General features: G+C 43.8%; 2 protein-coding genes across 7 annotated transcripts in view; both read right to left on the bottom strand.

The window, feature by feature from the left end:
- The window catches only part of RPAP3 (RNA polymerase II associated protein 3), a 29,689-nt gene extending 18,560 nt beyond the window's left edge, over nucleotides 1-11,129 (bottom strand). For both annotated transcript variants that reach the window (XM_087814701.1, XM_087814702.1), the window contains exons 1-5: nucleotides 11,063-11,129; nucleotides 7,731-7,914; nucleotides 6,851-6,991; nucleotides 3,930-4,052; nucleotides 2,990-3,117 (exon numbers count right to left, since the gene is read on the bottom strand). In XM_087814701.1, coding sequence (XP_087670827.1) covers nucleotides 2,990-3,117; nucleotides 3,930-4,052; nucleotides 6,851-6,991; nucleotides 7,731-7,883 — 545 coding nt within the window. In that variant the 5' untranslated portion in view covers nucleotides 7,884-7,914; nucleotides 11,063-11,129. The remainder of the gene's footprint in view (nucleotides 1-2,989; nucleotides 3,118-3,929; nucleotides 4,053-6,850; nucleotides 6,992-7,730; nucleotides 7,915-11,062) is intronic.
- Nucleotides 11,130-15,068: 3,939 nt separating this feature from the next.
- Nucleotides 15,069-27,223, bottom strand: part of LOC107528219 (uridylate-specific endoribonuclease) — a 49,025-nt gene continuing 36,870 nt past the window's right edge. For 2 of the 5 annotated variants that reach the window (XM_087814698.1, XM_087814700.1), the window contains 8 exons: nucleotides 22,391-22,462; nucleotides 21,750-21,884; nucleotides 21,176-21,347; nucleotides 20,596-20,795; nucleotides 17,495-17,608; nucleotides 16,767-16,873; nucleotides 15,873-16,015; nucleotides 15,069-15,189 (listed from right to left, as the gene is read on the bottom strand). In XM_087814698.1, coding sequence (XP_087670824.1) covers nucleotides 15,069-15,189; nucleotides 15,873-16,015; nucleotides 16,767-16,873; nucleotides 17,495-17,608; nucleotides 20,596-20,795; nucleotides 21,176-21,347; nucleotides 21,750-21,884; nucleotides 22,391-22,462 — 1,064 coding nt within the window. Of the gene's footprint in view, nucleotides 15,190-15,872; nucleotides 16,016-16,766; nucleotides 16,874-17,494; nucleotides 17,609-20,595; nucleotides 20,796-21,175; nucleotides 21,348-21,749; nucleotides 21,885-22,390; nucleotides 22,463-24,673; nucleotides 24,797-27,223 lie in introns of all 5 variants that reach the window. The other 3 variants (XM_087814699.1, XM_016201060.2, XM_016201062.2) reach the window with 3 other exon arrangements.

Below are 27,223 nucleotides of genomic sequence, written 5' to 3'. Positions count from 1 at the left end.
TCAGCAACAAAAAACAAATCTAACAAAAGATATCCAAGTCCCATATGCAGAAAGCTGCAAGACTGTCTTCAAAAACATTAAAGACTTAACTGCAGATATTTCACATTCATCTATAAGGCACAAAAACATAACTATAATTCTCTCCAAATTAATCTATAAATACAAAGCAATTGAAATCAAAATCCCAACAGAATTTTTCAAGGAATTTGACAAGATGATTCTAAAATTTATATTGATAAGCAATAGTCCAAGAACACCCAAGACATTCCTGAAGAATGAAATAGGATAACATGCCCTACAACAAATACCAAGACTTATAATTATGCTACAGTAATTAATGACAGTGTGGAATGGGTATAGTAATAGGCAACAAATCAATGTAAAGAACAGAGAGATGACAAAGAGATCCATGCGAACTTGACATATGACATAGTGGCAGGGCAGATCCATGGGGAAAGCATGGATATTCAATAAATAGGGCTGGAACAATTGTAATATTCATATGAAAAGATATGAAACTGGAATTCTATCTTTAGCATATATAAAAAGATATTGTGAAAAGTAAAACATAAAAACTTTTAGAATATAGGAGACTATTACGAGCTCAAGGAAGGAAACTATTTTAACAAATCATAGTTTCAAAAGTGCTAACATTTTTTAAAAACATATTAAAGTTATGAATTTCTGCTTATCAAGACTCCATAAAGGAAAGATGATAAGCTACAAATTGGGAGAAGATAATTACCATAAACAAACACTAGAGGATTAGTATACAAAATAATTCTTAAAAATCAATACTAAAACAGCCTAACAAAAAAATGGCCAAAAGACAAAAAAAGCATTTCACAGAAAATACAAGTGGTGAATAATCCTATAATAAGCTGCTCAGCCTCATTAGAAACTGGGGAAATGCAAATTAAGACCACAATGAAATAACATTTCGCAACCTCTTGACTGAAAACAATTAAGAAGCCCTATTATACCAGTATTGGTAAAGATACAGAACAGGACTTGGGATGGTAAACACACAATATACAGATGACGTATTATAAAACTGTACACCTGAAATCTATATAATTGTATTAAGCACTGTCACCCCCATAAATTCAATAAAAAAGTAAAAAGAAAAAAAAAAATATACAGAACAGGCATTCTTATACACTGCTACTGGGAACTGTAACCTTGTACAACTACCTTCGTAACAACTGGTCATCACCATTTAAAGCTGAACGTGTGCACACCCTATAACCCAACACCAAGAAACATGTACAAAAGTGTTCATAGTATCACTGTTTTTAAATAAGGAAGGAAAGGAGAATGGGAGGTAGAGAGAGTGGGGAGAAGGAAAGGAAGGAGAGGAAGAAATAAATAAACCAACATTCCAGCAACAGGAGAATGGGTGCATAACAGTATATTCCTAAAAAGAAACTGTAACAGTGAAAATGAGAGATCTACAACTACATGCAAAACACGACAAATCTGAGAAATTTAATATTCAGAGAAATTTAAGATTACATTCAGTATAATATTCTTTTATAATTCAAAAACAAGTGTTATATAATGTATTATGTAGGGATACATATATAATGAACTTTTTTAAAAGAATGATAAATATACAACTCAAGGTAGTGGTTGTCTGAGAGGAAAAAGGGTCAGGATATAGAAAGGCGTACCAAAGTAGCCTCAAAATAATAACATTCTACTTCTTAAATTGTGTGATGGGTTCATGTGAGATTATTTTAAATTATTCTTCATCACTTACATATATTGTAGATATCAAATATTATCAAATATAAATATTCCCTTAATTTGTCAGGATATTAATAACATAAATTTCAAACATCTAAAAATATGCCACTTAGCCCTGGGTGGGTAGCTCAGATGGTTGGAGTATCATCCCATGCACCAGAAAGCATGGGGTTCAATTCCTGGTCAGGGCACATACCTAGGTTTTGGGTTTGATCCCTGGTCAGGCGCCTATGGGAGGCAACCAATCAAGGTTTCTCTTTGATATTAATGTCTTCCTCCCTCCCTTCCCTTCCCCTTTCCCTTCCTTTCTCTTCCCTTCCCTTCTCTTTTTCTCTCTCCCCACCCCGCCAAATCAATAAAAACATATCCTCAGTGAGGCCTATAAATAAATAAATAAAAATATGCTATTTAAAATAGTAAAAACTCAAGACATCAATATAATTCACATTTCCAAGTGATAATTAAAATAGTAAGAATGTCTTCCTTGATGGTATTTGTCTTTTTAAAAATTCTTCTAATAGGTTAGTTCCCTGCATATGGTAATACCATAACACATTTATGTTCTTCAACAGTAAGAACGTATTTAGAGTCAGCGTGAGTTAAAATAAAAATGTTGGAACATATTTTAAGTTTACCATAATGAAAGTTCTCTAGGTTAATTAGTGGATAAGTAATTTTTCAAAATAATGGAAGAAAATTAATTTCTAAATATTTTTACTGAGCTAACTTCCTTTTACTTTTGAGAACTGGGTAAAAAACATCATTATTTGATTTATGGAGGAGGAACATATCAGTAAAGTGAGTTTCGGGGCATAGTTTAAGCACCTGAGTGTTTTAAAATAGCTTAAATAAAATAACTCAGTAAGAGGGAGTGAGCTATAAGAATTTACAGCTGAAAAGAAATGTAGTACTTTTTCAATCTTTCCCACCCATTTTATCATAAATTTTTTTTAAAAACATCACAGTCTCCAGCCCGGCCAGTGTGGCTCAGCGATCAAGCATCAACCTATCATCCAAGTGATCAAGGCTTGATTCCCAGTCAGGGTACATGCCCTGGTTGTGGTTTTGGGTTCGATCCCCACCAGGGGGCAGGAGACAGCGATCAATGACTCTCTCACCATTGATGTTTCTCTCTCTCTCTCCTCCCACTCTCTGAAATCAATAAAAACATTAAAAATATATATATATATCAGTCTCCATATACACATAAAATATGCACCCATTATGGAAATTTCCTTACTTTTTCATTCTAAAGTATGCTGATGCTCTGTTTGTTGGCAACACGGGATTATATGGATCGGCATCCATGCCTTTGGTGTAGCATTCAATTGCTTCATCATATTTTCCTTGTTTGAAGTACTTATTGCCCTGAAAAAAAGCATACATCAGATATATATACACTGGTACAGAATTACAGGCCCAATCTTTATTCAGCATTATCCATCTCTTTGTAATTCACCAGCTGTGTGATCAAGGCTAACAGGAAAGAAACGAGAAAGAATAAAGCAAAATGGTCTTTTTACAAAGGTTGAAATTCACTATGCAGTCATAGTTTGGTCACAATCAGAGTCCTGGCAGGAAAGTGAGTAAAATACTGAACATTATATGCTTTTTACTGACAATAATCCATAGAAATGTGACCAAAAAAAGGTATCAAGATGAAGTTTAATTTGAAAAGAGTGCCCTCTCTTTCAAAGGCAGTATATCTAGATGTTTGCGCTCCTCAGAGATGAACATTCCAGAAGGAACCACAAGTGGCCTGAGATATGGAGTGAAACAGAATATTCACGCCAAGAGTCACACGCTGATCTTAAGTTACTTCAGTCTATTACTAAAACCCCAAAACGACTCTAATGGTCTAAGCACTTCTGCATGTAAGAATTCATTTAATATTCACAACAACCCACTGAGGTTTATTAATAATACTAATCTTATTTTACAGTTGAGAAAACTTAGTACAGGCAATTTAAAGAACTTGTCACAGCATCTGAACCCAGGTAATCTGGTTTCAGAACATACACTCCTAACCACTAAACTATACTGCCTTCCGATAGGGATAAAGCCAATAACAACTTAAAGTGTGAACACTCCCTCAACTACATTGAAGAAATCTTGGGATCTACATGATTTTCTATACTTCCTACCTACCTGAGGGAACCTAAAGCTAACCTAAAGAATACCTTTTCTTTTAGAGCAAGGGCCATTTGTGAATCTACACGAATTCCATCTTCTTCTGACTCAGATTCTTGAGACACAGAATCATGGGTACTCTCTTCTTTGTCAAGTTCATCAAGGATACTGTCCTGAAATCATAAGTAGGAGAACAACGCTCATAATTACATGAACATTTTTTTTAAAAAGCATACAATAAAAAGTACACTCAACAGAACTTAAGTTGTTATTATCTAAGGACCTAAAGACCTATAAAAGCAAAGCAAATAATCTCTTTGTTAAGACTAGAGCCAGAGAAAAAGCTACCCTTGTTTAGAAAACCAAGATCAAACCACTTAAAGAATATGACTCTGAACTCATAAAATAAGCTAAGTCTATAGAGTCTACAAACCACCCCTAAATCACAATCTATTAGCAGTGAGGTATTATGGTTTGATGGAATCAAAGTTTGCAAATAACCCCAAACTAACCTAATAACAACCAATAGAAAAGAAAGGGTTTTTTCTAAAAGCCTTTTTCCTTTCTTATTTTTAAAACAACAATAACTGCTTGTAAAGCACCATTAACTCCTGATTCTCAAAATAACCTATGAAGTAGGTATAATTATCCTTGATTTTCAGTTAAAGAAACTGAAACATAGAAGTTAGTTAACTCACTCCAGGTCTCTCAGCTAGTAAGTGGCCGAGTCAGGGTTTGAAACCAGTAGTCTGCCCTCTCCAGAGAGCTCTCAATGACTATTTTATATTGTCTTGTAGTATAAAAAAAAGAAAAAGGCTATGTAAGAAGGGGAAAAGTTACAAAAAATAAAAGCAAACTATATAATACACTAAGCAGAGAACAAATCATATGTTCAGAAAGTATCATTTTCAACATCAATAAATTCAAGACCCAAATCATACTTCTCTTACATCAGGACAATACTGAAACAGAAGGCAGAGTACTTAAATAATAGTGCCAGATCTCTCTTGAGTCAATTAGCCTTGCTTGGTATCATTAATAAAAATACAACTAATTTGGAAAAACATTTGGCAGTATCTTCTAAAGCTAAATGTATATGTAAACTATGACCCAGCAAATTCCACCACAGGTGCTTATATCTATCAAAAGACACGTACAAAAATGTTCATAACAGGTTTAATCATAATAGCCCAAAATTGTAAACCCAAATGGATACACAAATTGTTATATATTCACACAGTTAAAATCTGATCAGCGCTAAAAAAGAACTAACTACCGTTACTGACAATATGGATCAATCTCAGACAATGCTGGCAAAAGAAACCAAATACAAAAGACTACATATGTATGATACATTTACAGTACATGAAATTCCAAAACTGGCAAAACTGATCTATAATATTAAAGATCACAACAGTGGCTACCCTTGGAGGTAATCAATTGAAAAGGGAGGCTGGTGGGATGCTGGAAATGTTCTGTATCTTGATCTGGATGGTGGTTTCTCAGGTGAATACCTGAGTAAAAATTCAGGCAGCTGTACACTTAAAATTTTTGGACCTGATGTATGTTACATCTCAATAAAAAATTAAACAAAGAAGGGCAAAGAAAATAATAAACATAAAAATAAGAATAGGGGTTATGTCTGGGAGTAGGAGAAAAGAAGATGGAATAGGGAAGGAGCAAACTGGCGCTTCAACAGGATTAGAAAATTTTTCTTTAAATTGGATGGTGGATTCACATAGTACACTGAACTTTTTTGCTGAGCTGGGCTATTCTCAGGCTGGTAACTAAGATAGCACTTGTCTTGGTCAGTGTAATATGGGTGCCCACATTATTGCTACAGCTTGTACATTCACCAAAAGAACTTCTGGTTTTAGACACACAGGGGGGCAGAAAATCAATATGTAGTAATCTTCTAAGCCATCAGCTGACTCTTCACCATCAGAAGTCTGACTGGTTTCTCTTCTGCCTTTCAATTTCTTTCCCAGCATCAGGTTTGTTTCTTTACAGGGTAGGGCAAAAGTAGGTTTACAGCTGTTTGTATAATAATAATACAAAAATAAACTGTGTTTCATGCACTCTCAACTGTAAATCTACTTTTGCCCCACTCTGTATTCATTTTATTATTTAGAACATGTATCTCCACATGCTCTTTTGTATGAATCACATATTACGTAATAAACACATTTTAAAAGAATAAAAGGGAATGTATATTACAAATCAATCTAACCAAATCAACCCTTAAGATCGGTCAGACCCTAGAATAAGGCTGGCCAACAGGTTCCCTGACTTGACAGTGGCTGCTTGGAGCACTGATAGACGGTTCTGAGGTGGAATACTGGCTCTCCAGTTACACCTGTGTCACAGTGGGAGATGGGAAGCGCGCACTACACTTCTGCTATACCTGGTCTCCCACCTTTTTGGGATCAAGAAAGATCTGTTTTTATTGTCTTACAGTCCCAGCCCTAAGACTAGACACAAAGGCATTCTCTTTTAGCCAATATTCAATAGGTCTTTCCATTTATTAAAAAAGGTAATGGCAGAGTCATTCTTTCCTGGGAATATTACTACCTTAGAATTCAGGCTGTTTAGGGATTAAAGGTGGTGGGAAGGAGGGAAGTGGGTGCAAACACAAATGGGTAACATAAGGGAGATCTTTGTGGTGATGCAATATTTCTGTATCTTCATTACATTGGTGGTTACTCAAATCACCCCATGTAATATATATATATATTGTACCAATGTCAATTTCCTGGTTTTGATACTATACTATAGTTAAGATGTAATCACTGGGGAAAAGTAGGTGAAAAGTACACTGAACCTCTATGTGCTACTTTTATTCCACATAAAATGTTTGTAAGAGAAAGAAACAGGTTGTAAGAATTCGACATTACATTTAATCCATGATGCTCAGCTAATGCCAAGAAAATTTTACTCAAATACTAAGAAGCACATAACTAGATTAACTTACCACATCAAGTTTTGCCCATGCCTCATAATCATAAGACTTTATCCTGTTTTTTGTGTTTTCATCTTTGGTTTTTTTAGAAGACTCTTTCACTTTACCTTTCTTCTTTTTCCTAAAATTCCTATTTCGAATAGGAGGTAAATTCTAAGGAGGGGGGAACAAAACACATTTTGAGCACCACCCTATTAATTTTTTGTATAACTAGTGATGTTTTAAATTATCACTAAATTATATTTCATGTAAGAAGTATTTTTAAATTTAATTTTCAAGTGCTTAAAAATACCAATTTACCACCTTCAGTTATAATGATAATTTACATTTGAAAAGTTTAATTCATCCTTTGACAAATGTTGAACACTGTTCAGTCACAAGCAAAGTATTACTCATAATTTTAATTATACACTTGATTTGCAATCCTAAATTCAAACTTCAGCCTTAATACAATGAATTAGCAGTAGTACAATGGCAAACTGAACTGTCTCCACATCATTACATATAGTATGAAAAATGCAGTCTTTAGAAAAACATTTGATTAAACCTAGGTACTATCTACATTTTTATGGCAATAGTCTACGTGAATGTCATTAAATATATAATTATATATGATATACATGATATGCATATATATTTTATGATGCTATTCATTTACTTTAAGGATTATCATATGGTCCTTCTTTCAGTAACTATTCACTAAGCCTTAAAATGTCTTATTATAGTTAATACAACTAATACAAAAACTTTTAAAAGCAGGATTTTCCAGAATGTTGGCAGGAAGCAAATCACTTCGATTTCAGTATTTTCACAAACCATTTTAAAAGGTGCTTTATTTTAAAATAAATAGTTCTGCTGGATTCTGAAGTCAGAATTTAATCAAGAAATTTACCTCTTCAGGGACACCATTCTGTCGTCTTAATTCCATATCCTTTTGTTTAATATCTTCTTCCCAGTTTTCTAGATCCTTCATAAAGTCTTGTAATTCTTCTGCATTTTGTTTCACTTGTAGTTGTAATTCAATTGCTTTATTAGTTGAAGTCATTATGGCCTGCTGAGTTTTGACCAACCAACCTCTAACAAGAATTAAATTGAATTATTTGCTTGGCTTATTTTTTTTAAATATAACTAATTAATTACTTTTTACCTTGTCATAAATGGCTAAGAAACATGGATAGAGAACAGCCTAAAGTGATACTGAAGAAAGAAAATATCAGTATGTTATTTTTTAAATGGGTCAATCAATGTTTACTGAATAAACAAATTTAAAAAATTAAAAACAAGTTTGGGCATCCCCACAATGCAATACGAATGAAAGGCAATGGGGAGGGAATCACTGAAATTAGCAAGTAGCCATTGTAGTGGATTAGCTACTCATCTCGAGAAATAATAAAATTATCCTAATTAACTCCTTCCCTCTTTTTTCTTTCAACGTTTATTGAACTTCTGCAATGTGATAAGTCCTGTATCAAAATTTAGGGATGCAAAAACAAGTAAGACAAAGTCCCTTGTCTAGTGGAGAAAAAAAACAAAACAATCAAATACTGAGTAGCAAAATATTATGTTAGGCAGGGTTTCTCAACCTTGGGACTACTGACATTGTGGACCAAAATCATTCTTTTTTGGAGGGGGACTGTCCTGTGCATTGTAGGAAAGTTGGCAACATCCCTGGCCTCTACCCACTAGGTGCTAGTGTTACAACCTCCCCTCTAGGCTGTGACAACCAAAAATGTCTCCAGGTACTGTCAAATGTCCCCTGAGAGGCATAATAACCCCTGGTTGAGAAGCACTGTGCTAGAGATACATACAAATGCTATGGGACTGACCACAAAGGACAGTGTAAACCTACTGCATTGCCAGTGGTAGGTTCAGGAAAATAGATCCCAGAGGTGCTGCAACTTCAGGGGAGTTTCAAAAGGGGCCAGCCAAGTGATTAACATGTAGGAGTCAGCAGGCACAGTGAGGAACTATGAAGGACTCTTCCATGAAAGAGAAGGCTAACAAGGTGGAATTGAAACAGATCTTGATATGTTAGAAAGCTATGTGAAAGTACTAAGGTGGTAAAATAAAAGGGACATGGTGACTGATTAGACTGAGGAACTGCAGAGCACAGAAGACTCAGTCAGTGTCTTAGATTTCTTGTTTGGGAGCCTGGTAAGGTTCGTGGTGACATTTTGAGTCAGGAATCACAATTTTAAAAGGATACGAGGTTTCAGGATTAGAGGACAAATAAAAGACAGGTATTTCAGTTTGGGATATGTTTTATTTGAGTGCTTATGGGACATCAGGAGGACATATCTAGTAGGTAGTTACACAGGGCTAGAGTTATAAATTTGGGTGTCACTGGCATAAAGGTGGAAACTGTGACTAGGGGGTGGGAGGGAGGTTGCTGGAGGACACTAATACTTAAATAAACCAAGGAAGACATGCTGACATAGGAAATACCAGGCAGGAGCACCTAGGGAGATGGGAGGAAAACTTGGAGAGCACCATCACAGAAGAGTATTTTCAAGAGTTCAAGAAGGTGGGATGGGTTAGCAGTGCCAAATGCCACCGAGGTCATACAGGGGAAAGAAAATTTTAAAGATTAAAATATAATATTTATATTTAGTCTTACAAAGATTATTGAGAGTTTTAATGGGATTTTTTAAAAGGATGGAAATAAAATGAGCTGAGTAAATGAGATTACTACAAGAGAATTAACATAATTTTGTCTTTGATAACATAAGATTGCTCAAGTGCCACATAACCACATTTGCATCAACAACAACCCACACATACAACCACGGTCCCATAAAATAATGGAGCTGAAAAATTTCTATCACCTAGTGACATTGTAGCCATTGTAACACATGCATTACTCATGTGTTTGTGGTAATGCTGGTGTAAACCTACTGCACTGCCAGTTGTATAGAAGTAGACCACATACAATTATACAGGACATAATATTTGACAATAAAAGACTGTTACTGGTTTATGAATTTACTATACTATACTTTTTATCATTATTGTACTCTTTCTACTTATTAAAAAAAAAAGTCTGCTACAAAACAGTATGCTGTTACACCAGCAGCCTCATACATCTCGTGTTTACTAAGTTTCTTCATTCCATCATTTTCTCTTGTGCTTGACTTAATCTAAGTTGTTTTGTATAGTAACATGTTGTACAGGCTCATAGCCTAAAACCAATAAGCTATACTATGTAGCCTAGGTGTGTAGTGGGCTGTACCAAGTTTGTGCAAGCTCACTCTATGACTTCCCCACGACTACAAATCGCTTAATCACAAATTTCTAACAACTTTTCCCAGAACGAATCATCATTAAGCGGTGCATGACTGCTGGAGGGGTCTGGGAAGAAACACGGTAAAAGGAGATATAAGAAGGAGGATAAGTGATGGTACAAGGTCACCAAAGGGTGATAGGAGAGGATTCTAAGCTTAAAGGAGGAGGGGAAAGGGGGAGTAAGATGCGGGAGAGAAGTGATTGGAAAAGGGATTCCTCAGGGAAGGAAGAGATAGTTGCAAATGCAGATAGGTCCTCTGACCCCCAGCCTGGACTCAGAAGCTAAACTAAGTTTAAGCTCCTTTCGGGCAGTGCCAATGTTTGATCGCACATCTCATTAAAAAACAAAACTAATACAATGCTTTGCTGGGGACTCAAAAATAGGAATAGAAGTGCAGCAAGCCACTGAGATGCTGCAGGGGGTCAGCACAGTTTCCACTTCGCCCATCACCTCTGCTACCCCTGCAGGTCAACTACCTCCTCGCGCGGAACCTGCGAGGGGGCAGCGTGAGGGCCAGTCAGGGAACCAGAAACTTCCAGCGCTGGGGCGGGGCGGGGGGGGCACTTTCACACCCAGTATCCAGGCGGCCAGCGCGCACCCACGCCGAGAGGGGGCGGGCCCCACCGCGGACCTCTCCGCGGGGTGGACCTGCGGTCCTGCCCACCGCAAATCGCCCAATGCCGGGGCAGCCGGGGTGGAGGGGCCGTCAGCAAAGTAGAACGTCCAGGCCCCGGCGGCGCGGGGCGAGCCCCTCCCGGAGCGCGCCCCCCGGTTCGCGACCACCCAGGACCCCGCCGCGCCAACCCGCCGCCCGCCCTCGCCCTCGCCCTCTCCCGCTCCGCCTACCCAGGGCGCGCGGACGCGCGGACGCGCGGACGCGCTCCCTTCACCGGCCAGGCGACCCCAAAAACCGCCTCGGGATAATGGCAAAGCCGGCTCACCTCACGAGGCCGTTATGCTTCACACTGCGCCGCGTCCGGCCGGCAGCCACTCGCCCCGAACCCCGCCTTCCTGGGCTTTCCTTCCCACAAGGCCCCGCGCGCCCTCGCCCCGCCCCGCCCCCGGAGCGTGCGCAGAAGGGGAGATACAAAGCGCCGTCTCCCCGGAGAAGCAGAAGAGGGAATTGACGAGTGTGTGGAAGCCAAGTCCGACGCTTTCCCCCCTTCCAATATGACTAAACTTCACAGAAAGTAACCCCAGACCTGCAGGGTCGTCCTGACTTTTTGCCAAAATAGTAGCGCCTTGAATATTTCCTTGGACTTCCCTCGAACAATGTAATCTCTAATATTTGCCTTGCGGGTGTCACTATCTTTGCGGGATGATCATCATGTTACTGTTTCTCTACCGCGAACAGACTATGTAAACTTGTAGCTCTGGCAATTTTGCAAGGTTTTTCCCTCCCCCCTTTAAGGGCTCACATTTGGTAAACCAGTTCTTCTGTCTGAACTCCCTGCACCTTTGCAAGTAAACTCTTTCCTTGTCTGTGTCTATCTTTGAGTCTTTTTAGAAAGTGTGTATTAAGGTCTATCTTTAGATGTGCCCTGGCTTTCAAAGCAGAAAGAATATGAAGCGTGTAACATTTCTTTTTTTTTTTTTTTTTTAATATATCTTTATTGATTTCAGAAAGGAGAGGGAGAGAGAGAGAGAAACATCAATGGTGAGAGAGGCACTGATCTGCTGCCTAGACCGGGAATTGAACCCTGATCGCCTGGATCCTAAGTCTATGCTCCACCGCTGAGCTAGGCCCCCTTGGGCGCTTGTAACATTTCATGCTTCTGCTTCCTATATGAGTGAGCTTTCTTTTCTTTTCATGACAACTCTAACAAAATTGTTAAACAGAAAGAATTTTTAAATTGCTGAGCTGTGCTCCGTTGGGCGCTTGTAACATTTCATGCTTCTGCTTCCTATATGAGTGAGCTTTCTTTTCTTTTCATGACAACTCTAACAAAATTGTTAAACAGAAAGAATTTTTAAATTCCACGAACACAAACAGAAATGAGCAAAACTTTCCATTTGAAACAGCTCTATGATCTCAAACATTAGCTCAGAAGTTCAGATCAGTGACTCTCAAGCTTGATTAGACTTTAGAATTACCTAGGGATTATGAAATAAAATTTGATTTCTAGGTCCCATACCCAGAGATTCTGATTTAATTAGTGCAACCTGGGCATCATGATTTTTTTTAAGTACAGGATATAGCTGTGCAGTTGAGACTGGGAACCACTGATCCAGGTAATGGTCGATGAAAAACCACCCTGGAACCCTCCCTTAACACAGTCATATCATTAGCACATCTTTCCCACTGTATAATTATTTGGTATCTTTGTATTTTAAAGTCATAATAGTCATATCATTAATATTAAAATATTTACTAAAGAAATGATTCTTTGGTTTTTGTGTTAGCTGACTTTAAGAGTTTTTTGTTCTAAAATTTATCTAATAAAAAATTTTAAAGCAGATATTGACTTATAGATACTCTTAACAAAAGCAACTGCATTTTTAAAAATTAATTCTGGCAGAGTCAATTGAGATGAGAGAGGAGAGAGCCAGCTGGCTGCTCTAGTAAAACTTCATAGATCTTGGGTGAATTCTCTTTCCCTCTCAACTCACAATAATCAGACAGTTGCTTAGTGAGTACAGAATCAAAGTGAGAGGAGTTAGTCAAATAGTCTTTTTTAAAATATATATCTTTATTGATTTCAGAGAGAGGAAGGGAGAGGGGGAGAGACAGGTAGAAACATCAATGATGAGAGTCATTGTGTACCTCCTGCACACCCCCTACTGGGGATCAACCCCGCAAACCAGGCATGTGCCCTGACTGGGAATCGAACCTCGACCTCCTGGATCCTCAACCACTGAGCCACGTCCACTGGACAAATAGTCTTGATGGCCATCATCACCTAATTCTGAGGCTCCCATTGTTCTACAAAAACCTACACCTATGAATGACAGCCGTGTTCAAGAGAGTTTGAGGGTTTTCAACTCTTGGCAGTCATGTGCTCATCTAAAAACTAAGTATTCAATAAATAAAGAAGAAGAGGAGAGCAGATATTGAGGGGCAACCAGTAACTTCTATTCCAGGTCTTAATAAGTATCCTTTGAAAGAAGAATGAATGAATGAATGAATGAATGAATGAATGAATGGATACTGCTAGAAATCCAGGCTCACTATAACCTGAGGAAAAGGGTTGAATTTTGTAGCCCTGATTCTGCTACTTACTGATAATGTAATCTGTAAAATGAGGCTTAGTCTAAATCTCAGTTGTTTAGGTATAATTGAAATGGTGAAGATAAAAATACATAGTGGAGTGAGAAAATGCTGTGTAAGAGGCCTATCTTGCACAGCTTGAGACGTGGTGGTAGGAGCTTTAACAAAGGTTATTTCCTGCCCCTCCCTCGGATAAATACTGCCTCAGGTTCAGCTCTGGCTGATTGGTTTCCCCTGACAGGCTGCTTTGTTAGGAAGGACAGAGTGCTCTAGGCTGTTTCAAAATGGTTTTCCTCCTGCCTGTGTCGGAACCCCCAGCACTGGTTTCTGCTCCAATACACCCTGGATACTCCTGTCTTTCCAATTTTGAGGCAGTGGTTTGCCTGTGTCCTCCCTTCCCTTATGAGTCCTAGGAGAGTTGTTCGTTTTTCAGTCTGTTCAGTTTTTTCGCTTGTTGTTAGGATGGAGCGGTGACTTCCGAGCTCCTGTGTGCGGAGGTACCAGGAGCCGAAGTACCTCCCTTCCATTCTTCACGTTACAAGCCCACCAGGAAGAATTCTCTCCCTGCCTGGGCTAGAGAGACTCGGTGAGTCCCCCGGGGCTTCCCCGAGACCCACGATCTACAAGCCATCCTGAGGAAACGCTGAAACCAGAAGCATTGCTCCCAGCCCTGCTCCTGGGAAAAGGCGGGGAGACAGACCCTTGAGGAAGGCCAGTTACAAAGAAGAGACACATTTCAAATTTTCTTAAATGACTTTAATTGGAGACTCAAACCCTCTAAACTGTGTATTTCAAGCCTGGCTCTGTGGAACAGCATCTGGTTCTCAGTGGGGTTGGGGCAGAGATGCATAACTGAGGTTGAAACGCAGTCTCCTAGCTCCTTCCTTCTAGAGTTTGTGCAAATTATGGCTTCTGGTCAAGCCTTAAGATAATTGTTAATGACACCAAGCTATAGGCTCCTTCCTTCTTCTGATGCAAAATCCGCCTATGGGGGAACTCTTTCGCAAATTATTCAGGGATCAAAATACAGCTCTGTAACTGCACTAAATATCTACAAGCAGGAACATTCTTGGTGCAGTTACTGAGCTGGCTGTAAAAACCTGCAGGCCTGGAGAAGTCCGCTCCCCACCAGCCCACTCACCATGCCAACCCCTTACCCTCCCTGCCTAGGGCTGGGCCCTTTTCTGAGAGGATCTAACTCTAGAAAAGACCAAACACCCACGCTTGATGTCCATGGCCTGATTTCTTCGAGGCCCCAAACATAGGGCTGAGCTGCACTTTGCAGAGCTGTGTATAATAACAGCGATTACAGCAATCTTGAATTTCTGTTCTTCCTGAGAACAATTGATAATATCTTCACAGTAATAATTCATCAGGTTTCCCTCTCACCAACCCCAAAAAGAGAGAAGGAGGCAAATCCCGTCCCTTTACGTTAAAAGGAAACATGAGGCCTGGAGAGGTCAAGGACTTGTTCACAGTTCCAGCTCCCATCAGGGCAAAGAGCTGTAGGGGGCCCCACCTTTTGTGTCTGGATGCTGTTTCCAAAACGCTAGAGGACAAAGATTTGACTGTTTCCCTGCATTTTTCTAATTTGTATCTTTTCTGTCTTTCCCATATGGACATGTCCGGCTTTGTGAATCCCTCCCAGTCTCCTCCATCTCCCCTCCAGCCCAGAGTGGACAGCATCTCAGTCCTGCAAGAGCTCTCACTGCCCTCATGCCCCTTTCTGGCTCCAAGCTCTATCGGGCTGAAGACACCACGTAGGCCGTGGCAATGTATTTCTTGCCATTTCCATAGGTAGACTTGTCCCAGGTGTAGGTCTGGATGGCTATGGGATATCCACCCAGGCTTAACTGGCACCTGTGGAGAAAGATCATCAAATCCTGGGGCACTGCTTCACTCGCCCCTGTCCCCGACAGGAAGGAATAAGCCCAATTCATGCAGGACTCCACTCTGTCTTAAAAGGCTTCTAAGAGAGCCACCACCGCTGACTTTAGCCACTGCCTTCAGATCCCCACATACAGGGAGTCCTTTCAAAGTCTATGCCTTATTCTGTATCTTCTTCAAGAATATAGCTTTTCATCTTTCCCAGAGCAGTATTCTAAAGTCCCAGGTTCTAGAGCTGAACCCCTAGAAATTAAGTGTTTGCTTAGATTTTCAGAAGTAGCAGGACCCAGAGTCCCCAAATTAGAGCATGTGAGGCCCAATAGTTTCAGCTGTACTCTCTGAGGCTCTAGGGTTCCCCCAAGCAGCCTCTGGGGCAATTAGGGAGGCTTGGAGCCCCAGGGCAACTCCATTTCTGACTGTTTTATACATTAAGGTCCTGCATAAGATTTCACTTGGGGGAAAGATGGGAGGTGGTTCTGCTGCTAAGATGAAGTTTGGCAGCCACCAACCTAACAGATTCATTTCCCAAGTGAGAAAACTGAGGCCCAGTCTATGCCCATGGAGCCACCAAGTGGCAGAATTCAGGCCTGATGGTCTGGCTGAGGACAGCCTGTGGCCCCAGCCTGCTCCCCTGGCCTAGCTGGCCCACTACTTACGTTTTGCCAGGCCTGGCGATGAAGCACAGAGAGTAGAGTGCAAACTCAAACTCAGGACTGCTGCCGATGAAAGCTGAGCCCACTTCCTTATAGTAGCCGTCCCAGTTGAACTGCATGGCTAACACGTCAGGGTAAGATTCCCACTGCGGACAGAGAGGGGGTACGGTGAATGCCACAGAGTGGAGGCTGACTGGGGCACAGTGACAAATGGGGGCAGTCAGCCAGGATTGGTTGAGGGCCCATTAGGTGTGTGTGTGAGCTTTCCGGGGAGGCTGGATTCTTTAAATCAACAGAGTAAACAGTCTCTTCTGCTACAGTGGGTAAGCCCCCCTCAGATCCTGTATCCAGAGCTGCCAGTGGGTATCTCCCAGGGAGGCCAGAGTCAGCATCCATATGACCGATGCCTGGGGAGCAAGGAGGTATCTGTTCCCTATGGCCCTCACATGTGGAAAATAGAATCATTTATTACTCTCAAATTATTTCCTGGAACCAGGCAGCAAAGGTTTCATTTTTATAAAATAAGAGGAGTTTAACTCAGACTAGCCAGACTGAAACTTCCAGCTGGCACCACATTCTAAGAAAATTCCAGCAGGAAGTAATTGCATGTCTGCTTCTCACCCCAAGAATCCTCCCCTGTCCCCAGCCCCATCCAGAGATGGTGCCCTCTGCCTCCTGCCCCTGCAGGTATGGAGCCTTCACTGTTTCCAAATGAATCTCAGTGTCCTCGGGGGCCACACCCGCTGTCCAGCAGATGGGGAAGTCATATTCGCAATCCCCATTAGCTGCCGATGAGGGTAAAGGTGAGGGACAAGTCTGACTGTCCATGCAAGATGAGGGCAGGAAGTCTGGGTACTAGCAAGGTTCCAGCCCAGGGGGTCAGCGCTCAGTACTCACAGGCCCGTCATAGATGTGACTGTAGTAGTCAACCAGGCCCTCCTTCTCTTGCATGTAGAAGCGGATCCAGTTATGGAAGCCAGTGACCTTGCCTTTTTTGACTTCACCTATAATGAAGAGTCCAAAGTGGGTGGTCTGGGCCTCCCCTTCAACCTCTTTCTTCCTCCCATGCCATCCCTGTCTCACTTTTCAAGTCTCTGACTTCTAGATTGTCCGTCTGCTCAGCCCCTTACCCAGACTTCTCAGAGTCCTCTGCATCCCTAACTTTCACCTCGGGAAGCCCCCCCCTTTCAGCTCAAACCCTTGGGAGAATTCCTCCTCCTGGCTGACTCTGGTGACCAATCTGAGAACTCCTCCCAACCATTTCTCCAAGGTCAAGCCAGACTTGCTGGAAGTTCTATGGGGTAGTGCTTTGGGGAGAAAGGCCAAGACTCTCTTGGGAAGATGTTGACCAAGACCTGGAAGCAGAGGACCATTCAGAGGTAGACAGTCATGGCCCCAAACACCGCTCCCTTCCTACATGTGCCCCTTGGGAGCCCCAGCATCTGGCCCTCGTTCTCCGTTAAACACTCCAGAGAAACTGTTCCTCAACAGTGCTCCTCAGACCCTGCCCTCTTGATCTGGCAGTAGACATGTCCCTCCCTGCTGATTCACCAACGCCCAGTGCTTCCTTGCTCCTAAGGGAAGCTGTCTCTCCACCTCTTTCTTTCCAAGCAGAGTGATCCCACCTGAGAAGACGTGTTCAAAGCCACTTGAGTCCCCCTCTTCATTGCCTCTTGAATAGAGCCCAAACCACATGTTCTTCAAGTCACTGACGAACTCTTGTTCTGAGCTGTAGCGGTCTGCAGAGAGGAACACAGAGGATTTAAGAGAGGGGAAGGCAGGATCAGATCCTGGGATGGAAGGAAGGGCCACCTGCTCCACGTGGGGCCCGGCCAGTGTGGATCAGCAGTTAAGTTGAGCATTGACCTATGATCCCGGTGATCGGGGTTCAATTCCCAGTCAGGGCTTGCAGGCTCGATCCCCAGTAGGGGGCGTGCAAGAGGCAGTAGACCAATGACAACTCTCTCATCATTGATGTTTCTATCTCTCTCTCTCCCTCTCCTTCCCTCTCTCTGAAATCAATAAAGACATATTAAAAAAAAAAAGAGAGAGAGACACATGAGTTCAACCAACAAATGTATCCAACTGTTCATTCAGTAATGATCTATGGTGCACTTGTTTTGTTCCAGGCCCAGAGCTAAAGGTGAGGGATTTAGCAGAGAATCACAGGACCAGATCCCTGTCTTTATAGTTTGTATTCCAGTAGAAGAGATAAATAATAAAAAAATAAGCAATAAGTAAACAATATGCTCTCAGATAAGTGCTATGAAGAAAATAAAGATTTTGCCATGATGACTGAAGGTGGGGATGAGGTAGGGGCTCTTCTAGAAAAAAGATCAGAAAGGCACTAATCAGAGATCTGGGGCAAAGATTTTTCCACATAGAGGGAAGAGCAAGTGTAAAGGCTCCAGTATGAATTGAGCTCGATGTTCAAAGAGCTGAAAGGAAGTCGATGTGGCTGCAGCAGCATGCGCGGGAGGGGAGAGGCAGGCAGTGGCCAGGTCATGGGAGCCGTGACAAGAGGCTTGGCCCTCAGTCCAACAGTAATAATGACAAACAATAGTTCAGATTTACCGAGCATGTTCTGTGTGCCTGGCACTGTCTGCAGTGCTTTCAAACCTCACATTGAATCTCATATCACATTGGTATCCACAATTCAACCACAATTTAGAGATGAGGAAACTGAGGCAAACAAAGGTTATAAAAAACATGCAAGATTGCAGTTAATAAGGGAGAGAGACAGCACTTGTGCTCTGACAATCTAGCTCCAGAGACGGAGCTCTTAGCGACTCTACAGCTTCCTGGTGGTGGGAGAGACACTAAGAGTTTTAAGGGGAATTTTGTGCTGGGAGCTTTGTTTTTAAAAAAAAAAAATCACTCCAGCTGTGTGTGTAACACAGTCAGCGGGGCACATGAGTAGCAGAGACCGCTTTGGAGGCTAATGCTTTGTCCAGATTACAAGCGGTGGCGCCTTAGACTGAGGTGGCAGCCATGGAGGAGGGGTGAGAAGTGGGCAGATCAGGGGCAGATTTTGAAAGTGGAAGCGATAGACATTACTGGTGGAGGAAATGGGAATAGGGAGCAGTGAGGTAAAGAAAAGAGTCAAATATAACTCCTGGGCTTCTGGCCTGAGCAACTGGATGAGTGATGGTGTCATTTACGAGATGGGGACAACTGAGGAAGAGGCAGGAGCCATGGGTTCTCTTTACGTAAGGGCTGGGGATCTAAATTAAGGAACCATCAAATATGGACTATTTACTGCCCAGGATTGTGTGTAGAGGATACAAAAGTGATACCAGACATATTCCCTTCTTTCAAGGACTTAACAATACGTTTGGAAAACAAGACTAAATATACGCAAAATAACAGAGAATGGTTGCACAATCTGAATGGCTACCCCTTACTCAGTGCCAGGCTTTCCACTGGGTGCTTTACAAGCCTAAATCCTCCAAGACCCCATTTCATAGATAAGGCCCAGACAGGTAGGATAACTTGCCCAAGGTCACACCACCAGCAAGTGGCAGAGCCAAACTCTAAACCAGTTTCTCTGGACCAAGGCTATTTGGGCCCACATCCCAAACCCTTGACCTCTGAAGAGATGATGAAAGCCAACTGTGAGCTGTTATAAAGGCAGCTTCATAAATGCAGTGGGATGTGAGCTAGGACTTGAAGGACCAGCGGGATTTGGACAGAGAGACGGGTGAAGACAGGGTGAGTAACGGAAGAGCCTGGCCTCGGTGTCAGAACGTTGGGTTTCAGCCTGGCTCTGCTTATAACTTCCTTTGTGGCCTCAGACAAGTTACTTGTCTGGGCTTCCATCTCGCTCATCTGAGAAGTTAAAGGGCTCAGCTTTCACCTCCAAGATTCTCTCAGTGTTTACTACAAAGAGAACACCAGGGGGCGGTGAAGGATTGCCTCTTCTTCATGGGGATTACTTGTGTGTCACCGACTTCACTTAAAAATAGAGCATGTTACTAACTTAATGCGGAGGCCCTTGGATGGAATGCGGTAGCTGTGAGCAGAGGCCATCCCACGGCCAGGGAGGGAAGGCCTGGGCAGAGCTGCTCTGAGGCAAAGCCCAGCTGCCTGGAGTTCAGGAAAGGAATCTGGAGGACACTAACAAACACAACCCGTGCCAAGAAGTTCCGAAGCCCTGACCTTTTTCGGTCTGATTCAAATGCCTGTCTGGAGCCACTCCAATCAGAACCCTTCCCGATAGAACCTTCCCTCCTGAACCTTTGTTGATTTTCTGTTGCTGTTTCCCCAACAAAAAAGTGGAGTGGGCCAACCTCCTTCCTGGACTTAGATCAGGAGCAAGGAGCAGAATCAGGGATATTCCAAGGCTGGAAGGTGGTACTGAGGCTGGGATCAGCTGAGGTGGCTGACAAGTGCTCTGCTTGTGAAGCAGGGTGGCTCACGGCCTTGCAGAGAACCCTGAGACTGAAGCAGTGAGTGGGGGTGTAAACAAGGCAGCTGAGAGTAAATTAAAAGATGGGGTGACTTCCAGGCCAATCGGGATTCTTCAGCCCTGGCTTGGGTCCATGGCCTCTCTGGGCTCCTCTCTGGCCCTCTCTCCCAGACCCCTCCCATATGTACAATGGCTTCCATGTAGTCCCCACCCCTGTTCTCACCATCCCCACTGTGGAGGCCCCAGAGGCTCCTGGCTCTCCTGCTGACAGACCTGAGCCCTCAGCACTGCCTCAGAGCCTGGGGTGAGTTCACTCACTCTGCTGATGGAGGAAGCTGTAGAGTTCCTTCATGACAGCTGTCTTCATGACCTCTCTGAGGAAGGTGTCCTGTTCTGCCAGCTGCTGGGCAGTGAAGTGTTCCCCCTGGCCCGTGACCCGCTGGTAGTTGTTGAGGAGGTTGATGAAGGCTGCGTAGGTTGGCTTGGAGAACAGCTTCTCGTTGACATATGTGAAGAGCCTGGGGAGGTGGAGGGAAGCCCAGTAAGAGGCCTGGACGTGGAGCAGTAACCCCTCCAGGAACTGCCAGATGGGCCAGGGCAGGCCTGGGAGTGTTGGGTTCAGGAGCAGAGTGGGGATTTCAGATACTCTTGAGGGCCTACACGAGGTTGCTCTTTTCTTATACTTCAGTTCTTGGAAGGTTAGTTATGTTCTCAGCCTGGCCAATCACAGAAACCCTCCCCATGGATGTCCACAATGCCTCAAGATGGCTTTGTTTGCCTCTGGAGACCTATTTTTTTCTCTCCCTTTGATCCTGCCTGCCTGGAGAAGAGAGCTGAGGCATCAAAAGAAGCAAACTTGGGAGAGAGACTTTGCAGGAGAGGAATGAAAGGAACTCACGGTTCCGGGCAGTGGTCTACTTGGTCTCTGGTCTCAGAGGGTGAGATGGCATTTTGGCTGTTGAGAATGATGTCTTCCTTCTGGGCTTTGTTGGTGTCCGCCCTGTAGATCTTCTCAGAGATGGCCAGCAGCTCCTCCTTGGTTATGGCATCACTGCTGTGGGAGAAGCCCTCTGGGAGGAATTGGGAGAGGGGTGTCTCAGTGTTCAGAGCCAGAGGAAGGCCAGAGGGAGGCAACTGTCTGTGTGCATTTCCTTCTGGGTAGGGGGCCTCAGGCCTTAAGGATCCTTAAAATCAGCACATGGCCTTGACCACAGAATGTCCAGAGAATGTCCACACTGCCCCCTTTCTCTAGGAAGGTTCTCAAACTTTGGCATGTATCAGAATCACCTGGAGGGATTGTTAAACCAGGCCCATCCCCAACCCCAGAGTTTCTGATTCAAGTAGGTCCAGGGTGAAGCATTTCTAATAAATTCCCAGATGATGATGCTGCCCAAGAGACCCCACTTGGAGAACTATTGCCCAGTAGAGTCCCTCTGTTCCTGGAGCTAGGCTAAAGGGAGCAGGAGACTGACCATGGCCACATTGGCTGTTGAAATCCTTGCAGCAGTTCCCAAACTCTGGACAGCGGGCATTGCAGTGGCATGGGTGGTGCTTATCGAAGGATTCGTGGCAGCGGCCCCGGCAGGAGTTGGGTGCTGAGTACAGGTCTGAGAGAACAGGGGGGAGATGTGTGCTGGGCAGACCTCTAGAGGTCACTCAGTCACGGCTAGTTCCCCACACTTAGCTTTGCTCTCCTGAAGTTCTATTAAAGATCTCTGGGGAAGGGAAACAAACAAGCTTCATTGGTCCACACCCTTCATAGTCAGGAAGTCCTTTCTGGTGTCCAACTCTACTCTCTGGCCTGTGTTTTTATAATCTTCCCACTCTAAAAATAAAATCTCTTCCACTTCCCTCTCCGGCCACTCCTTGGGCCTCGGGCTCATTTCCCTGCCGCCTACCGCCCCCGCCCCCGGCTTCTGAGGGCCTCAGGCTTCTTCCTGCCCAGACCCCAAGGGTCCAATGAGCCCCTCTTACCACCTCCAGGTGCTGGATTTGGGGTCTGTCTGGCTTAGGCCTCAGCCTGTTGCCACTGATATGGTTGCCCCCTCCCCTGCCACCCTCTCATGTCCTTTCTCCTTTATCTTGAAGGTCCCCTTTGGGGAGGTAGACTCACTGCTCGACGGGGCCTCCTCCATCTCTTCCTCCAGCTCCAGGAGTGGCTCTGGCTCTTTGGGGTCCTCTTCAGCTGAAGGGCAGACAAGTAAAGTCACCAACCATCCCTGAAGGATCCCTCCCCCAGCTCCCCCATCCTCAGGGGCAAACCTGGCAGTAGGAGAAAATACAAACAGGGCTAGGGCACAGTGAATAAATACCAAGTGAAGGAGGAGGAAAACTGAAAATGGAAGGCAGAAGGGGACCGATTACTTAAAACTATTATAAGGAAATGAAACGAATCTCCCTAGGTGACAACCCTCCTTACCACTTTACCTCCCGGTACTCAGTGTGCACATCTGTAAAAAGGGGAGGGGGAGGCAGGAGGTGGTCCCTTCTGGATTGAAAACTCTGATTTGGTTATGACTTTTCTTTAATGTAAGTTGATAGGTAGATAGGCTTGACATTCTCCAAAGGACAAGGCCCTTACTTAGGAACATGCCATACCTATCCTAAGTCCCCATCGGAGTCGTGGAGGGTAACTCCTCCCAGGGCCTCCAGGAGTAAGGACTGTTTCCTGAGAAACCAGCTTCCCTTCTTTCTTCGCAACACTTGACAATGGCCACTAAGGCTCTGTCTGGGGGAGGGTGTGTTCAGAAAAACGCATTCCTGTTGCTGCTCCATTCCCTTGGCCTGCAAGATGAGTGACTGCAGCCTCTGCCCTGGGCTGAGATGGGTGAGGGGGAGGGGGAGGAAGAGGAGGAGTGTTTCCGGAGACTCTGAGCTCCTCTCTCATCACACAGTGGAATAATTTCCTCCAAAGAAACAACGCTATTACAAAGTGATTCAGAATCTATTAGTGAGTTCACTGGATAATATTGTGTTGTTACCATTAGAACCACCAGTCAGGTTATTCATTCAGTCAACAGGAATCTTCTGACCACCTACCCTGTGCCTGGCTGTGTCCTGAGTGCTGACAACTCACAGGGTTCTTAACTCAGTTACATTTTATGCTAATAGATTTTTGTGAGCTGACCTGGAGTCTCAACCACCATTTATAATATTTTGAGTTGCAAATCAGAGAGTTAGAGATTAAATGGCTCCTGAGCTGAGTATTGTCCCCTGACTAGAAATGCCAGCCTGATGGTCTAAGGTGAACAGACCTTCCTGTGTCTGCTGAATGGGGCACAGAGGCAGCAGAAAGGGGGTAGGCTCTGGCTCCGACAGCAAGCGCTGTGCCTGGTTCTCCCTACCTGCTCCTGATCAGCAGAACCACTAGCATATACAGTGTTTTTGTATGGATTCAATAAAGGTCCCTTCTGGGTGAAAGCAGCTCTGTGGGCACATGGGTGGGTCAGCAGACACCACCTTTGGGCAAATTATGAGAAGGCACTCCTTTCTTTCAGCAGGCACAGGTCTGTCTCAAGGCACATGGCTTAGCAAGAAGGATACAGATTGAGTTTGGGTCCAACTCCCCAGGTGCCCTTGTGCAGCGCACACAATCTGCACAATCATATGCAGTGGTCGTGCTGGCCATGATTTACCATGGCTCCAGTAATCATGTTTTCCAAATTGGGAATCAGGACATATGGTTTGACAGTGAACTTAGCAAAGCTTTGCCTCATAAAGCAGGTCGTTTATCTGGAAGTCTGAAACATTGGCAGCATGCAAACAAGGTGATTATTCAAAATATCTTTTTTAAATGATTCACTTAAGACCATGCCATTGAAGTAGCAGAAAAACGACTGGCTTTTGAGGGCAGGGCATGTCCCCTTTAATCACTGGGCTGGCAATGACAAGTTGGAAATGGTGCGGCCCCTGGGTCTACTCACGGCAGGAAGAGTGGTGTGCACTGTGACAGTCACTGTGACGCCGCACAGTCCTGGGGGCGTTCACGTTGGAAAAGTTTGCTGCCATTTTTTATACTTTTGCAATTAAAAGTGTTGCATAACAATTGGTATTGGAATACATAATAAAATAACATTTTTATCATTTTTCTTTTTTGGGGAATTACTTAAACTTTCAAGATACTGTTAATCCTGATAGTTCAGGCAGATATTCCAGGTAAATGACATCTATTTTATTTTAAGTTGGGGTTTTATACTGGGATAAGTGGTGGCCAAATCTCTGACCCCTGCTGTGTCCCTAAGTATCCTCATCACAGGCCACCTGAGCACCAGCATCAGTCCTTAGCCCCGCTCTAGACTGTTGGCCATCCAAGCCAGCTGCCCCTCGGGCAGGCTTGGTGTAGACAAGGCTCATCCTGCTGTGCTTTCCAGACCCTTCGCCCCCCAAGGAGCCTCACCAGTACACAGGTGCTCGTAGTCTTCACAGCAGTCCCCGTGCCGGGGACACCGGCGGTCACACTGGCAGGCAGCATCACGGTTAAATTTCTCATGACAGCGAGACGCACATGACTCCGTTTTTCCTACGGGCGGTAAAGGTCACAGGCTCAGCGCTGTGAGGGTCCTGTCCTCCTCATCAAGGTACCCCAAGCTGGGGGGTTCACAGACAAGGGCAGGGGCCCCAGCTGGCAGGGAAGATCATTGCTGTCTTCAAGGGAGAAGCACATCCACAGTCTCCACGCACAACATAAACCTTCTCCCTCTGCCCACTGCCCACCACCCACCGCCACCGAATACTGCAGGGCTCATAATATAGGCCAGGGTCACCCACTCGAATGCCCACTGGGGCTAGACCCGGAACGTGAGAGCAAGAGGGGAGCAGCAGGAAGAGAGTGGTGGGGACTGTAACAAACTTGAGAGCAATGCCCCGCCTGAAACTGGCGGCCGCCATCAGCTCTAGCCACTTGCCACCGTGTTGGGACACAGGCTCAGTGTTGCCACAACCTCTTCAAGAGAAGCCTTCATTTTTCTGTGAAATTTTCACAAAATTCAGAGGCCACTATTCACCTGTCCTGTAGATGAAGGCGATCCCACCTGCCCTCTCCCCTCTGACCCATCCCCTTCCTCTCATTCTGTCCCATCTGTTTTTGCTTCTTTGTTCTTCCCTCCCCTTCACCTGGTCTTCTCTGCAAGCTGCTCCCCCCACATCGCAGCTTTCTGTTCCTTGGATCTTTGGAATGTTTTCAGATTAGTTTATCTCAGGGTGGGGAGTGAGGCTGGTGTGGGTGAGAATTGGCCTTTGGAATAAGATCTGTTATGTAACCACAGACCACATCCCTTACTCCAGCCAAACGGCTTGCAGAAACAAGCTTTTGGTCGCAGGGGCATAAGACAAGAAATTTTAAAAGAAATAGTACAAACCCACTACCACTCCTTAAAAAACAAGCCCCACCACGCCCACCACAGCAAAGCCAGTGGAGGGTGCAAGCCGGGTGAAGCTGGCTGTGGGGCCATTCCTTCCACTCTGGGCTTTATGGGCGATAACAGAGCCTTTCTTTCCATTTGAGGTTCCTGAGGTTTGGATTTAGTGAGCGCTGGGGTTAGGGTCAGGCTGTGGGTTATGAAGAATGTAAAGATCAGAGTCAGAGTTATTGTCAGCACCGGAATTTGTGTGAATGAGGAAACTGAAACCTAATTTGGGCCAGGGTTGAGGTTAGTTAGGTTTAGATTAAGAACTATAGTTAGGATTTGGGCTCGAGTTAAATTTATTGATAAAGTAACAATTTTGTATTCATGTTTGGGTAAAGAATGGGGATAAGTTTAAGACCACATTCAGGGTTGCAGAATGTGTCAGCATTAAGAGAGGAGAAATTAGCTCAGTTTTGCCTTAGATTAGATTTGGAATTTGGTTCTAATTATGATTCCATGCAGGTATAGCATCTCAGTTTAGCCTGGTTTGGGGTAGAGGTAAATATTAGGGATATGGCTTTAGTTACTGCTTTGGATTCTGGGATTAGGGTTTATACTATGCTAAGGAGGCTGACATAGCAGGGAGGTCAGGAACCCAGACTCTGGCACCAAACTGCTTGGGGCTGGAATTCTGGTCCTGCTGCTTTGTAGCTATGTGATCGTGGGCAGGTTGTTTGACTTTCTGTGCCTCAATTTCCTTATCTGTAAAAGTGTAATAACAATGGAACCCATCTCATAGAATATTTATAAGAATTAAATGAGTTAATATTTGTAAAGCAATTAGTACAGTGCACATCAGAGTAGCACCATGTGTTTTCTAGATAAATAAACAGTGACAATATTTTATGCCCATCTTAAGGAGACAAGAATTCAGCCTGGCTGAGGCAGACATCCCTCCCCGTCCCTGTCCCCATCGACATGCTTATCTGGCTGTCTCCCGCCCTCCGTTTCAGGTAGGCCTTCCCATGGGCTGGAGTTTCAGCACATGTGTGTTGCTGAAAGTTCCCTAGCTGATATTACCACTATAGGTCTGTTTTCTTTACATCAAAGAGGTGTCAGGTCAAGGTTAATCAGATCCTGAGGCAACTTCACATTGTGTACAGGCCTCCAGTGTGGCCAGGAAGCCAGGCCTCTGATCCAGTCAATTGTCCCTAAAAAAGACCAGGCCCAAGGCCCCTGTCCCTTCAGGCCCAGGGGAACTCCTCTTGAATCTTAAATGATGCTCCCTTAGAACCTGAATGCAAGGACCTTAAGGAGAAATGTTCAGCCCAGGAGGAAGGCTCTGTCAGCTGCCTGCCCGGTCAGCCTGGCAGTACACCCAGAATTCAAAGGGAGAGAATTCAGACAAAACAGGGCAGCGTCTTTAATGGGCCAGATCAGCAGAGTCCAAGGGAAGAATTCACTTCATTCCAGCAGCTGGCACCAGTTGAAACGGGCTGCCAGTGAATAGGCAGCTCTGTGGTGCTCAGGAGAACACCCCCACTGGCCCAAGCTGAGTGGACTTCTTCACTTCTGTTCGAGAGCTTTGTCCCCAGTAAGAA

Source organism: Miniopterus natalensis, chromosome 2, assembly GCF_054644295.1.
Source record: "Miniopterus natalensis isolate mMinNat1 chromosome 2, mMinNat1.hap1, whole genome shotgun sequence".
Lineage (NCBI taxonomy): Eukaryota > Metazoa > Chordata > Mammalia > Chiroptera > Miniopteridae > Miniopterus > Miniopterus natalensis.
This window is presented reverse-complemented; position numbering and strand designations above follow the sequence as displayed.